The sequence below is a fragment of the Hyperoodon ampullatus genome, assembly GCF_949752795.1.
Source record: "Hyperoodon ampullatus genome assembly, chromosome: 1".
Taxonomy (NCBI): Eukaryota; Metazoa; Chordata; class Mammalia; order Artiodactyla; family Ziphiidae; genus Hyperoodon; species Hyperoodon ampullatus.
In genome coordinates, this window is record NC_136914.1 from 71,616,135 (window position 1) to 71,628,614 (window position 12,480).

General features: G+C 35.9%; 1 protein-coding gene across 2 annotated transcripts in view; it reads left to right on the plus strand.

Annotated features, from left to right (window-relative positions):
• Positions 1-12,480, plus strand: part of TBC1D19 (TBC1 domain family member 19) — a gene marked incomplete at its 5' end in the record, with an annotated part of 168,324 nt that overhangs the window by 62,754 nt on the left and 93,090 nt on the right. For both annotated transcript variants that reach the window (XM_079698769.1, XM_079698770.1), the window contains 2 exons: positions 11,039-11,113; positions 12,283-12,346. In XM_079698769.1, the coding sequence (XP_079554895.1) occupies positions 11,039-11,113; positions 12,283-12,346 (139 nt within the window). The remainder of the gene's footprint in view (positions 1-11,038; positions 11,114-12,282; positions 12,347-12,480) is intronic.

Consider the following 12,480-nt stretch of genomic DNA (forward strand, 5'->3'; position numbering starts at 1 on the left):
GCTGGGTAGAGTAATCTTGGTTGTAGATTTTTCCCTTTCATCACTTTAAGTATGTCCTGCCACACCCTTCTGGCTTGCAGAGTTTCTCCTGAAAAGTTAGCTGTTAACCTTATGGGGATTCCCTTGTATGTGATTTGTTGTTTTTCCCTTGCTGCTTTTAATATTTTTTCTTTGTATTTAATTTTTGATAGTTTGATTAATATGTGTCTTGGCGTGTTTCTCCTTGGATTTATCCTGTATGGGATGCTATGCACTTCCTGGACTTTATTGACTAATTCCTTTACTATAGTAGGGAAATTTTCAACTATAATCTCTTCAAATATTTTCTTAGACCCTTTCTTTTACTCTTCTTCTTCTGGGACCCCTATAATTTGAATGTTGGTGCATTTAATATTGTCCCAGAAGTCTCTGAGACTGTCCTCAATTCTTTTCATTTTTTTTTTCTTTATTCTGCTCTGTGGTAGTTAGTTCCACTATTTTATCTTCCAGGTCACTTATCTGTTCTTCTGCCTCAGTTATTCAGCTATTGATTCCTCCTAGAGAATTTTTAATTTCATTTATTGTGTTGTTCATCATTGTTTGTTTGCTCTTTAGTTCTTCTAGTTCCGTTTTAAATGTTTCTTGTTTTTCTCCGTTCGATTTCCAAGATTTTGGATCATCTTTACTATCATTACTCTGAATTCTTTTTGAGGTAGCCTGCCTATTTCCTCTTCACTTGTTTGGTCTAGTGGGTTTTTTCCCTGCTCCTTCATCTGCTGCATATTTCTCTGTCTTCTCATTTTGTTTAACGTACTGTGTTTGGGGTCTCCTTTTTGCAGGGTGCAGATTTGTAATTCCCATTGTTTTTGGTGTCTGCCCCCAGTGGGTGAGGTTGGTTCAGTGGTTGTGTAGGCTTCCTGGTGGAGGGGACTGGTGCCTGTGTTCTGGTGAGTGGGGGTTTATCTTGTCTTTCTGGTGGTCAGGACCACATCCAGTGCTGTGTTTTGGGGTGTCTGTGAACTCAGTATGATTTTAGGCAGCCTCTCTGCTAATGGGTGGGGTTGTGTTCCTGTCTTGCTAGTTGTTTGGCATGGGGCATCCAGTACTGGAACTTGCTGGCCATTGGGTGGAGCTGGGTGTTAGCATTTAGACTGAGATCTCTGGGAGAGTGCTCACTGATTCATATTACATGGGGCCAGGAGGTCTCTGGTGGTCCAATGTCCTGAACTTGTCTCTCCCATCTCAGAGGCTCAGGCCTGATATGGCCTGGAGCACCAAGACCCTGTCAGCCATACAGCTCAGAAGAAAAGGGAGGGAAAAAAAGAAAGAAAAATAAATTTAAAAAAATAAATAAGTAAAATTATTAAAATAAATAATTATAATTTTAAAAAAGAGAGTAACCAAACCAATAAACAAATCTACCAATGATAACAAGCACTAAAAACTAAACTAAGATAAACATAAAAATCAGAAACAAGTCAGTCGCAGACAGCAAACCCCAAGTCTGCAGTTGCTCCCAAAGTCCTCCGCCTCCATTTTGGGATGTTGTCTATTCAGGCATTCCACAGATTCAGGGTACCTCAAGTTGATTGTGGGGATTTAATCTGCTGCTCCTGAGGCTGCATGGAGAAATTTCCCTTTTTCTTCTTTGTTCGCACAACTTCTGGGGTTCAGCTTTGGTTTTGGCCCCATGTCTGTGTGTGGGTCACCCTCAGGCATCTGTTCCTGCCCAGACAGGACAGGGTTAAAACAGCAGCTGATTAGAGGGCTCTTGCACATTCAGGCCTTTTGGAAGGTCTGAGGTCTTCTGCCAGTGTTCAGTAGGTGTTCTGTAGGAGTTGTTCCACATGTAGATGTATTTTTGATATATTTGTGGGGAGGAAGGTGATCTCCACATCTTACTCCTCCACCATCTTGAAGGTCCCTCACTACTAACTTTTATAACTACCAACTTTCAATCTGTCTTTCACCTTATGTGCCTTCAATACTATTAACTTTAACCTCAAGCAGATGAACCCTTATAATGTGTCTCACTGCCTTCTAACAGACCTTCAGTGATTGCCAGTTGCTAACAAATGAAGTTTCTACTCCACAGCCCACCATTTAAGAGTTTTTACTATCTGTCCCCAGCTGCTCCTTCCACTTTATCAGTCTCTGCTGTCTTATAGCTGCCATTTGTGCCATTCCAAGTGAATCAGTTTGCCTTTCCTCTTGCATCTTTAGCACTTAGTTTGTTTTCCTGTCATGGAAAGCCCTCTGCCTGCTTTACATTATGTAAATCCCATCTATTTTGTGTCAACTCAGATGGCGTCTCTTCTCTGACGTTGTTATTACCCTGTTGAAAAGTATCTCTCCCTCTTTTGCACTCTTGTAGCACACTGTCATTTCATGGCCTTCATTCAAAAATTGCATTCTATTATAGTAATTTCTGTACACATCTTTCTGCCTTTTCCTATAAGCCTCTGGAAAGCAGTAACAATTTTAAAAAGACTTTTGTGTAACTGTTACCTCTAGTATACTGACCTTTATGTAGCAGGAGCTTAGTAAGTTTATAATGAATCAATAGGTAAAGGCATTTACCATCCTTTCTAGCAATTATTACAATATTTACTTAAAAGATATTTACTGAATGCCTATGAGTAGAAGACACTCTGCTATGTGCTGTGAAGATTCAGAAATAAGTTAGATACAGATTCTGTCTTCAGGTAACTTCATGATTTAATAATTGAAATAAGACTTGGACATGTGTACCTATAACATAAGGTAGAAAGTGCTGTGTGCTATAGGGAAGATGGCTAGGAAGTTTTCTGGGCTGATGAGGGGAAGAGGCTCCTTATACTGCATCAGCATTTTCCAGAGTGTTTTACGCTGAATCCTAGCCCTGAGAGATGCTCCATAAAAGGGGGTTCCAGGGACAAATAAGTTTGGGGATGGAAGTACACATTGCCTTCCTCTTGGTGAGTCACAATTTATTATTTTTAGTGGACTTGATTTTTTTATAAGAGTTTTAGATTTACAGAAAAATTGAGAAGACAGTACAGAGAGTTCCCATGGAACCCGTACCCAATTTCCCTATTAACATCTTACACTACTATGGTACATTTTTTACACTTAGTGAACTAATATTAATACAGTATTAATAACTAAAGTTCATACTTTATTCAGATTTCCTTAGTTTTAACCTCATATCCTTTTTCTGATTTAGGATTCCATCCAGGATACCACATTACATTTGGTTGTCATGTCTCCTTAGGCTCCTCTTGGCTATGACACTTTCTCAGACTTTCCTTGTTTTTTATCACCTTGAAAGTTTTGAGAAGTACTGGTCAGATATTTAGTAGAATATTCCTCTCTTGGAATTTGTCTGATGTTTTTCTCATTATTAGAGTAGGGTTGTGGTTTTTTTGGAGGAAGATCACAGATATAAAATGCCATTTATATTCATTAAATTATATCATGGTATGTACTATCAATATGATATATCACTGTTGATGTTGACCATGATTGCCTGATTGAGGTATTATTTGTGAGGTTTTTCCACTGTAAAACTACTCTTCCCCCCCCCTTCTTTGTATGTATACTGTACTGTCTGAAAGGAAGTCATGGTCCACACTTGAGGAGAAGTTATGTTCCACCTCTCTGAGGGGGGGAGTATCTACAGAAATCATTTGGAATTCTTCTGCATGGAAGAGTTGTCTCCTCTCCCCCATTTATTTATTTATTCAGTCATTTATTTTTATCAGTAGGGACTCATGGATATTTATTTTATACTTTTTTTTAAATCTAATACTCCTTAATTTTGTTGCTTACAATTTCTTTTGGCATGTTAACAGCTCAGAGAGGTTGTGCAATAAAGAAACTTTAATTTTTATTTAATCTAGTGTTGTTCAAACTTATGTAATCTATTTCCATGTAAAATACTTTGGGAACTATTTTGCTACACCGTTCACAGAAAGCAATATTTGAAGAAACTTATATGCAGTGTGATAAATATAAGTGCATAAGTTTTCTTGTGAAATAATAGTAGTAAGCACATAGATCTCTAATTATGTGCCAGGTACCATTCTAGTGCTTTACAAGTATTCACTCATTTTATATTTATGCTGACTCTATGAAATGAGTTACTCTTACGGTCTTCGATGGGGCCAACTTTACCAAACTACTAACTGGAAGACCTGGAATTTGAATCTGGACAGCCACTCCAGAATCTACACTACCTGATGATATTCAGCCTATTTCTGTATCCAGTCCAGAAATGCTCAGACAAACTCAAGATGTGCTGCGTGGTTGAATTTATCCTATTCACTGTCAATCCAGTAACCTTAGCAAAAATGAGAATTTTGATAGTTTTATATTATTTCAATTCAAATCCCCTTCCTAATTGGTCTTTCTGCTTTCTGTATTGTCACTCCATTTCTTAAAACTTCTAAGACTTTTAGGATAGAGCTCCAATTCTTTACTTTTGCTTAAAAGGCTATAAGTGATCTTGCCCATTTTTACTGTTCAGGTCTCATCTTTTACCTCCTCACACTGTCCCTCCCCCTACTGCCACTCCCAAGCCCACTTCCACATATGTACGTTCTCTCTCTCTAGTCATACTTGATCTCCTCAGTTGTTCCCCAGCAGGAGAACCTGTGCTCATGCTGTTGCTTCTACCCAAAACTGCCTACCCTCAAACCCCACATATTTTTGGTTAACTTCTGCATATTCTTCAAGTCCTGTGTTAGATGATAGTTTCTTTAGGAAGGACTTCTGACCCCTAGTTCTCAGATACTCAGATATTTATCCTGTTTCTCCAATCTTCCACATGGGAGGCACCCTATACTTCCCACCACAATACTTGGGTTGTGTGTATCATCACTAGATTCTGTAGAGCAGGGCCAGTGTCTATCTTTTCACAATTGTATCTGCAACATCTGGCATAGTGCCTAGCCCATGGTAGACGCTCAATAGATATTTTTTAAAAATAATGAATGAATTGAATAATCAAAAACTGCAAAGTATTCCCTTTTAGAAAATATTCATACTCTTATCCCTAGTAATTTCATTTCTCAGACCCTAAAGGAAAGAATCAGAGAAACACAGAAATTCATGTTCATGATAGTAGTAAAAAAAAATTTTTTTTTTTTTTTTTTTTCGGTACGCAGGCCTCTCACTGTTATGGTCTCTCCTGTTGTGGAGCACAGGCTCCGGAGGCGTAGGCCCAGCGGCCATGGCTCACATGCCCAGCCACTCCGCAGCATGTGGGATCTTCTCAGACCGGGGCACAAACCCGTGTCCCCTGCTTCGACAGATGGACTCTCAACCACTGCGCCACCCAGGGAAGCCCAATAGTAAAAAATTTTAAAGCATCTAAATGAACAGCAATAGGGCCTGCTTAAATATAACATGGAAACTCCAAAAGACAATGTTATATAGGCATCAGAAATGACATTTTTGAAGAAATATAATGACATGGGAAATTGCATATGATATAATCTTAAATGGAAAAGCAAACTATAAAAGCAAAATAATTCTACTTTAATTAAATGTATATATATGTGTGTATATTCATACACAGATATACATCTCAATTGTACACATACATGCATAGAAAAAAATGAAGAGAATAAAATGGTAACAGTTGTTATTTTGGCTGATTGAAATCTATGAGTGCTTATTTATTATTTTATTCTTTACATATTATTGTTTTTCCAACTATCTTGAATAAATGTGTTACTTTTATAATCGGAGAATTATTAAAACCTTTTTCCATTAGATAGCTGGATGATTATTATTTTGTTTTACTTTATTCTTTTCAGGGTGAAGAAAGTAATTTTTAACTTTATAATTTCATAGTTGTTTGCATGTTATATATTTATTATATATTTTTTAATGACTTCTTATTTATTTTCATTACTATGAAAAAGTAGCAAGGTGATAGTTAATACCCATTTAAAGATTTCAATACAGTTGCCGTTCTTTTGTGAATCTTTTGCCTCTCATGGCTTAGAAACTACTGTATTTATAAAACTCTTGAAATACTTTGAGTTAATACCATAGATTCCAATTATTAGGGAAACTGATTAGAATGCAACAATAATTTCATTTAGAGAGGATATGGGTTTAGGTAAAAGGTAATGTCTTCCTATTTAAACATTTTAAATGTAAAATGCCATTCATTTTCCTTTTAAACAACATTTTAAGAGATCTTTATTTTATAAGTCTTTGGGGTAGAAACTACTACTTTCTTCTTATTTTGTATTAATGCACTGTCATTTTTCAATAACTTATTTGCTGCTTCTACTTTTTTTTGGTGCTAGGTACACACTGAAATTTTTACTTAAATAATAACATAGAAATAACTATGATTTTTTTTTGAGCATTTAGTTTTGAGACTTAGGGCTTATTTATTCACCTCCAGAAATAGGACCTGAGAAAAATTAAGTATCTGTAAAACTGGAGCTAAAGTGGACCTTCACATTTATCCAGTCCAACCTCTAGAGTTCATCTTCTTTTGCTGGAGAACTTCTGGAAACAGGGAATTCACAATTTCACTGACTTAATCCATTTTAATTAAGTCTTCTTACTTGTTGGAAAGTTTCTTGCTTGTGTTAAATGGTTACATGCTCCTTATAACATTTACTCACTGGTCTGAGCTTTGTGCTTTATAGATAGAAAGCATTCAGTACATGTTAGTCAGTGAGACAAAGGAATGAGTGAATACCGCTTACTCAAGATTAGAGTTCTTGAGGGAACCTAAAGGATGACCCAGCTTAAAAGCAGCCACTTGCTTCATCTTGGATTTCTCCTCATTGTCAGGAAATCCTATTACCATTTCTGATATCTGAGCAAATGATTTCTCTGACCATCCAAGACTTCTATGAAATGACTTCTGACCATCTGACTGAAGTTCTTGCAAGGTGTACCTTGGAAAAATCCTGCCAACCTTGCCATAGATATGGAACAGGGAATAGGGAAGTGGCCAACCACTGGAGTCGCTTTTCTTTCATTATTTTTAGGATTTTCAAGGAAGTGGTATGTGTTCTGTTGTCAACTAGAAGTTTTGATGTACCTGGCTTCCTATTGCTTGCTTATTGTTTTACGTTTTCTTTGGTTTATGACATATAGACTGGTGTAGCCCTTATGAACTTTTTGTAGCTTATATTATTTGTTTCTATCTTATCCTCCCCACCCTCACTACAGGGATGCTGTTTCATTCATCTTTTAGTGACATGTGTTTAATAGGTGCACAATAAACATTTGTTGAATCTATGTCTTTTCATTATTTGAAAACTCATCTGTTACACCTCATTTCCCCCTTTTCTAGCCATAAAAATTTGATTTTTTCTGAATTGAACATCCTTTTCCTCTTTCCTTCTCTCAGTTTTAAGTTGTTCTTCTCTTCTGGATCATTTCCAAGTTTCCTTTTTTTTTTTTTTTTTTTTTGGCTGCATCAGATCTTAGTTGCGGCATGCGGGATCTTTCATTGTTGTGCATGGGCTCTTTGTTGTGGTGCATGGGTTTCTCTCTAGTTGTGGTGTGCAGGCTCCAGAGCACGTGGGCTCTGTAGTTGTAGCACGTGGGCTCCAGAGTGAATGGGCTCTGTAGTTTGTGGCACGCAGGCTCTCTCGCTGAGGCAGGCGAGCTCAGTAGTTGTGGTGGGCGGGCTTAATTGCCACATGGCATGTGGGATCTTAGTTCCCCAACCAGGGATCAAACCCGCATCCCCTGCATTGTAAGGCAGATTCTTTATCACTGGACAACCGGGGAAGTCCCCATTTCCAAGTTTCTGCTTTAGTTGCAGAGCACAGAAAAAATGATAATTGAGTAAAACTTTGTGCAGCATTGCTTCAGTTCTTAATATTCTTTTCCATTCTACTCTCAGATGTTCTTTTAAAAAGTTTCCTCATTTGTAAAATGAGGGTTATGATACATATCTCACAGGATTAATAAAGTATGTAAACACATGAAAATCACATAGCTCTGTTTCCTAAATTATTTTCATTCAGAATGCTTTCTTCTAACATCTAACTTCTTTTCTTTGTAACTTTTTTCTTAACTAGTTTCATTGTATATTACATGTAATATTAAATTTAAATTTGGTAAGTTGAAATACTTGGTAAAGTGGGATATCCATTTAGGAGAGCTATGATTAATCACTTGAAATTGTACTTTATTGAAAACACCTGAAGAGACGTTTTTGTTAGAATAATTTTTTAAAGGATAAGATAAATATGTTTCAGAATATCTTATCAAGGTATAATTACAGAAAGTGTCATTCTATTTTAAATGGTCTTCATGTTTGAGTTTTTAGTAGGTTTTATGCTGTATTAAAATTGTGTATTGCAGTCTTGAAAATATGCACAGTGTATAAGCCACACATTGATGTCTGTTGTAACTTTAATTTTGTTTTTATATCTTAGAGTTATTTTCTTTTTATCAACTCAAGAGCCCTCTTATTAGTGGTTGAAAATGAGAATTTTTGGAATCATAATTCAATAGCTAGAAATTTAGTTCTTTATATAATAGGATAAGTAATACAAATTCAGGGATTGACTTTTTAATCTTTACGCAAATTTTATTTTAAAGTAATGGCTGAATTAAAAGTACAGTTTTTTAAATTAAACTTTCTCATACCTGCTCCCCCAACAATCTGGAGTTGGGGGAGTAAGTGACAGAAGGCTTATTAGAGGAAATTATTTTTAAGCTGAGATCTGAACGTTGAATAAGATTTATCTAGATAAATTGGGGATAAGGATGTTGAGGGTGGAAATGGGTTATACTGCAATAATTAAAGTTTGGTCATGAATAATGTACCCAAATGTATTTTAAGTCTTGGATCTAAGAGAACTTTTTACAGTTAAAAAAAAGAAAGAAAGAAAAGAAAAGAGAGAGAATTGAAAATAAGCCAGTAAATGGAATTCGTTTTGGGGGTATTTCATGCAATTAAAAAAAAATTTTGTTAATTTTATTTATTTATTTGGCTGCATCGGGTCTTTGTTGCTGCACACGGGCTTTCTCTAGTTGTGGTGAGCGGGGGCTACTCTTCGTTGTGGTATGCGGACTTCTCATTGCAGTGGCTTCTCTTGTTGCGGAGCATGGGCTCCTGGAGCATGGGCTTCAGTAGTTGTGGCTCACAGGCTCTAGAACGCAGGCTCAGTAGTTGTGGTGCATGGGCTTAGTTGCTCTGCGGCATGTGGGATCTTCCTGGACCAGGGATCGAACCTGTGTCCCCTGTACAGGGTGCTCCGGGTCCACCGGCAGTGGGGGGGATGGCCACTCAGGCCCTGGCAGGGCACTTGCGTTTCAGACTTCTCTGCAGCCAGGGGCCACAGCTGGGGCAGGGCCGGGTTACCTGCCCAGGGTGGGAAGGGGGTGGGGTCACACGGTATGGGCAGTATTTCATGCAATATATTAAGAGTATTCTTTTATTCTTGAAAACCTATTTCTACATATTTAGTAAATTAAGCCTTATGCATTTCACACAGTTCTGTATTCCTCCTATAGATGTTTTTTTTTTCCTGTTCATTCTTTGCTTAGGCAGTTGTATCAGATTATTTTTAAATACTTGCAACATAACTTACAGTAAAATCTGTTCACTTATTGAGAATTTATTATGTGCTAGACAAAGTGTGATATGTGCTATGATAGGTGAAGGAAGAGGTGCTGTGAGAACCCATAAGCAAAGGTACTGAATATTATCTGGGATGAGGGGCCAGGTAAGAGAGGGCTTAATAGAGGTAAAGACCTGGAAGGTGAATAAAATTTATTCAGATAATGTAGGAATGAGTATGTTGGGATGGGAGGCGAGCATGGAGGGTTTATTCCAGATAGAGAGTAATGTATTTAAATATGTGTATTAAAGAAGAAGCTCTGAATAATGATAGCTGTAGTAAAAGCTATCAATTATTGAATGATTATTATCATTATTGTGTCACTGCTCAAAGTACTTTTAATCTTTATAACAATCACATAATGGAGCTATTATTATTATTCTACTTTTATTGTCTGGTTGTAACTGTCCTTTATGGGTAATGTAACATAATTCTCTCCTTTTCTCCTCATTTGGGTTAAATTTTGGAGCTTTGGCATTATTTTATTTAGTTTTAGTGAGTCAGAAGTGGTCTGTAGGCATATTTTAATAAAAAAGACCAAAAAAATATGGCATTTTAGCTTGGCATTAAAAAGAATAGTTTACTAAAATATGGTATATATGGATAATCAATTTATGATTGACCATTAAAATTAACTTATTATTTCAAGTTTATAAGAAATGTAATAAATACTGTGAAAAAGTAGTAAGACCAGTCCAGATTGTGACACATAAAAGACAAGTGGTCTGGACTCCTCAAAAAAGTCAATATGAAAAAGAAAAGGATGAAAGCGCTCTAGATTAAGCTACAAGGAATGAGATATAACAACCAAATGTATTGTAATGCATTCAATTTTAATGGATCCAGGATTTTAAAAAATATAAAGACATTTTTGGGGATAATTGGAAATTTTTTAATATGGACTAAATATTAGATAATATGAAATATTATTGTTCGTGTTTTTAGGTGTGACAGTGGTAATGTGGTTATGTAGGAGAAGGTTCTTATTCTTAGAAAATTCATGATGAAGTATTTAGGGTAAAATATCATGTTTGGAAAAATTATAACAATTTCTGTAAAATTTTATTTTACTAGGTCATTAATGGGATTCCTGAGTATCAAACATTTATAAAATGCTTAAATCTAACTTACCTTTTTATTATCTGCTGTTTTCCCTTGTAATGTTTATCACCATCTGATTGTTGATTTATTTTTTTGTCTATCTTCATTCCCATCCTCCACTAGAACGTCAGTTCCATGAGGACGGAGACTTTCTGTTACTCACAGCTTACTTCACAGCACTAAGGATAGTATCTGGCACATAGTAGGCAGTAATCAATATTTGTTGAGTAAACTAATGAATAAAGATAACCAATCTCAACCAACTTCACCATTTCTATATAACTCATAACATCTTTAATGTTTTAAAATCAGTTTTGGTACTGTTAACCAGAAATAATAATAGATTGTTCCTTATGTTTCAGGGAAGTTGGGAAAAAAGAATTTTGAAGAGTTTAAATAGTATGTGCACTGAATTGAGTATCCCATTGGCACGAAAGGTACTTTTTTTTTTTTTTTTGATTGGAGTATAGTTGCTTTACAAGGAAGTGAATCAACTCTTATGTATACATATATCCCCTCTCTCTTGGACCTCCCTCCCACCCATCTAGGTCACCACAGAGCACGGAAAGTGCTTTTAACATTTAAGTATTTTTTTGTGAATCAAGTACTAGGAAGTATCATGAAATAACTGTCAGGCAGATTTATCTTTTTTTATTACTAGTATATCAGTTTGTTTTGAAACAAAAATCTGTAAAAGGCCAACTATGTGGATGTAGTTTATATAGGTTTCTACTATGTATGCTGTAGTGCTTTTTGTAATAAACCTATATCTTGAGAATAAATATAGACTCTGCAGTATAGGTGATTTGGAGATTTGTCTTATAAATACACTTTAAAGATTTTAATTACCTTTAGTCTCCTTACTTGAATGATTTGTCATCTCTGCAGAACTATTTAGATCTAATACTCAATATTTATCTGTCACTCTGGGCTTCGAGAGGGAAGAGGTGATAAAGTAGAGAAAAGCCACTTGAGAAATATTCTGGATTCTTTATAGCTGCTCAGGAGTAGGATAGAACGTTTCTCTTCACTTCATTCTCCCAACCTACTATTTATTTCCTGCTGTTGGACAGGATATAGTGAATGTACTTTGGATAATATCCAAGCACAAGTCACTGAAGGCACCAGAAGGATGGTGTAAAAACAAAGATAAATTTATATGAAAAACTGTCTAAATATGTAGTATTGTATAATATACTGTCTTTCATATAGGAAGATGATGCTACTGATTCACAGTCACACTCTCTTGGCCAGTCCCCCTTGCAATGCATTTCTGAGATTGCTAGATGGGGTAAGAGATGTAGTATGTGGCTGAGGAGCAGTTTTTCTTTGTGAAATTTTACTAGGCAGCACAGATCATTTACCTTCTATTCTTGGACTCATTAGCACCACAGTGTAACTGAGCCACCGAGACTACATATAATGTAATAGTTAAATAATGTAATTTAAGTGTAATTCCCTAAAAAGCTAACCATATGTAATGAAATTATTTTTTCTTGTGTTATGGTAGCTTATTTAAGCTTTTAAATAAGGTATTGATTCTTATTTTTCAGCTTCATTGCTTAACTTCACAAAACAAAACCAATTTTAAAATTACCTTTTTTAGAGGCCAGTTGGAGAACAGAAAGAACTTCTCAATAAATGGAATGAAATGGGAACTGATGAGCCAGGTATATGTAAAACTCTTTTCAAAATGTGGTAGTGGGAAAAAAAATTGCCTTCTTAATTGTGAATCCAAAATCACAATATTAACAATTTTTTTGGAAAGATAGCAACTTTCCCTCTCCACTAACTTACTATCATC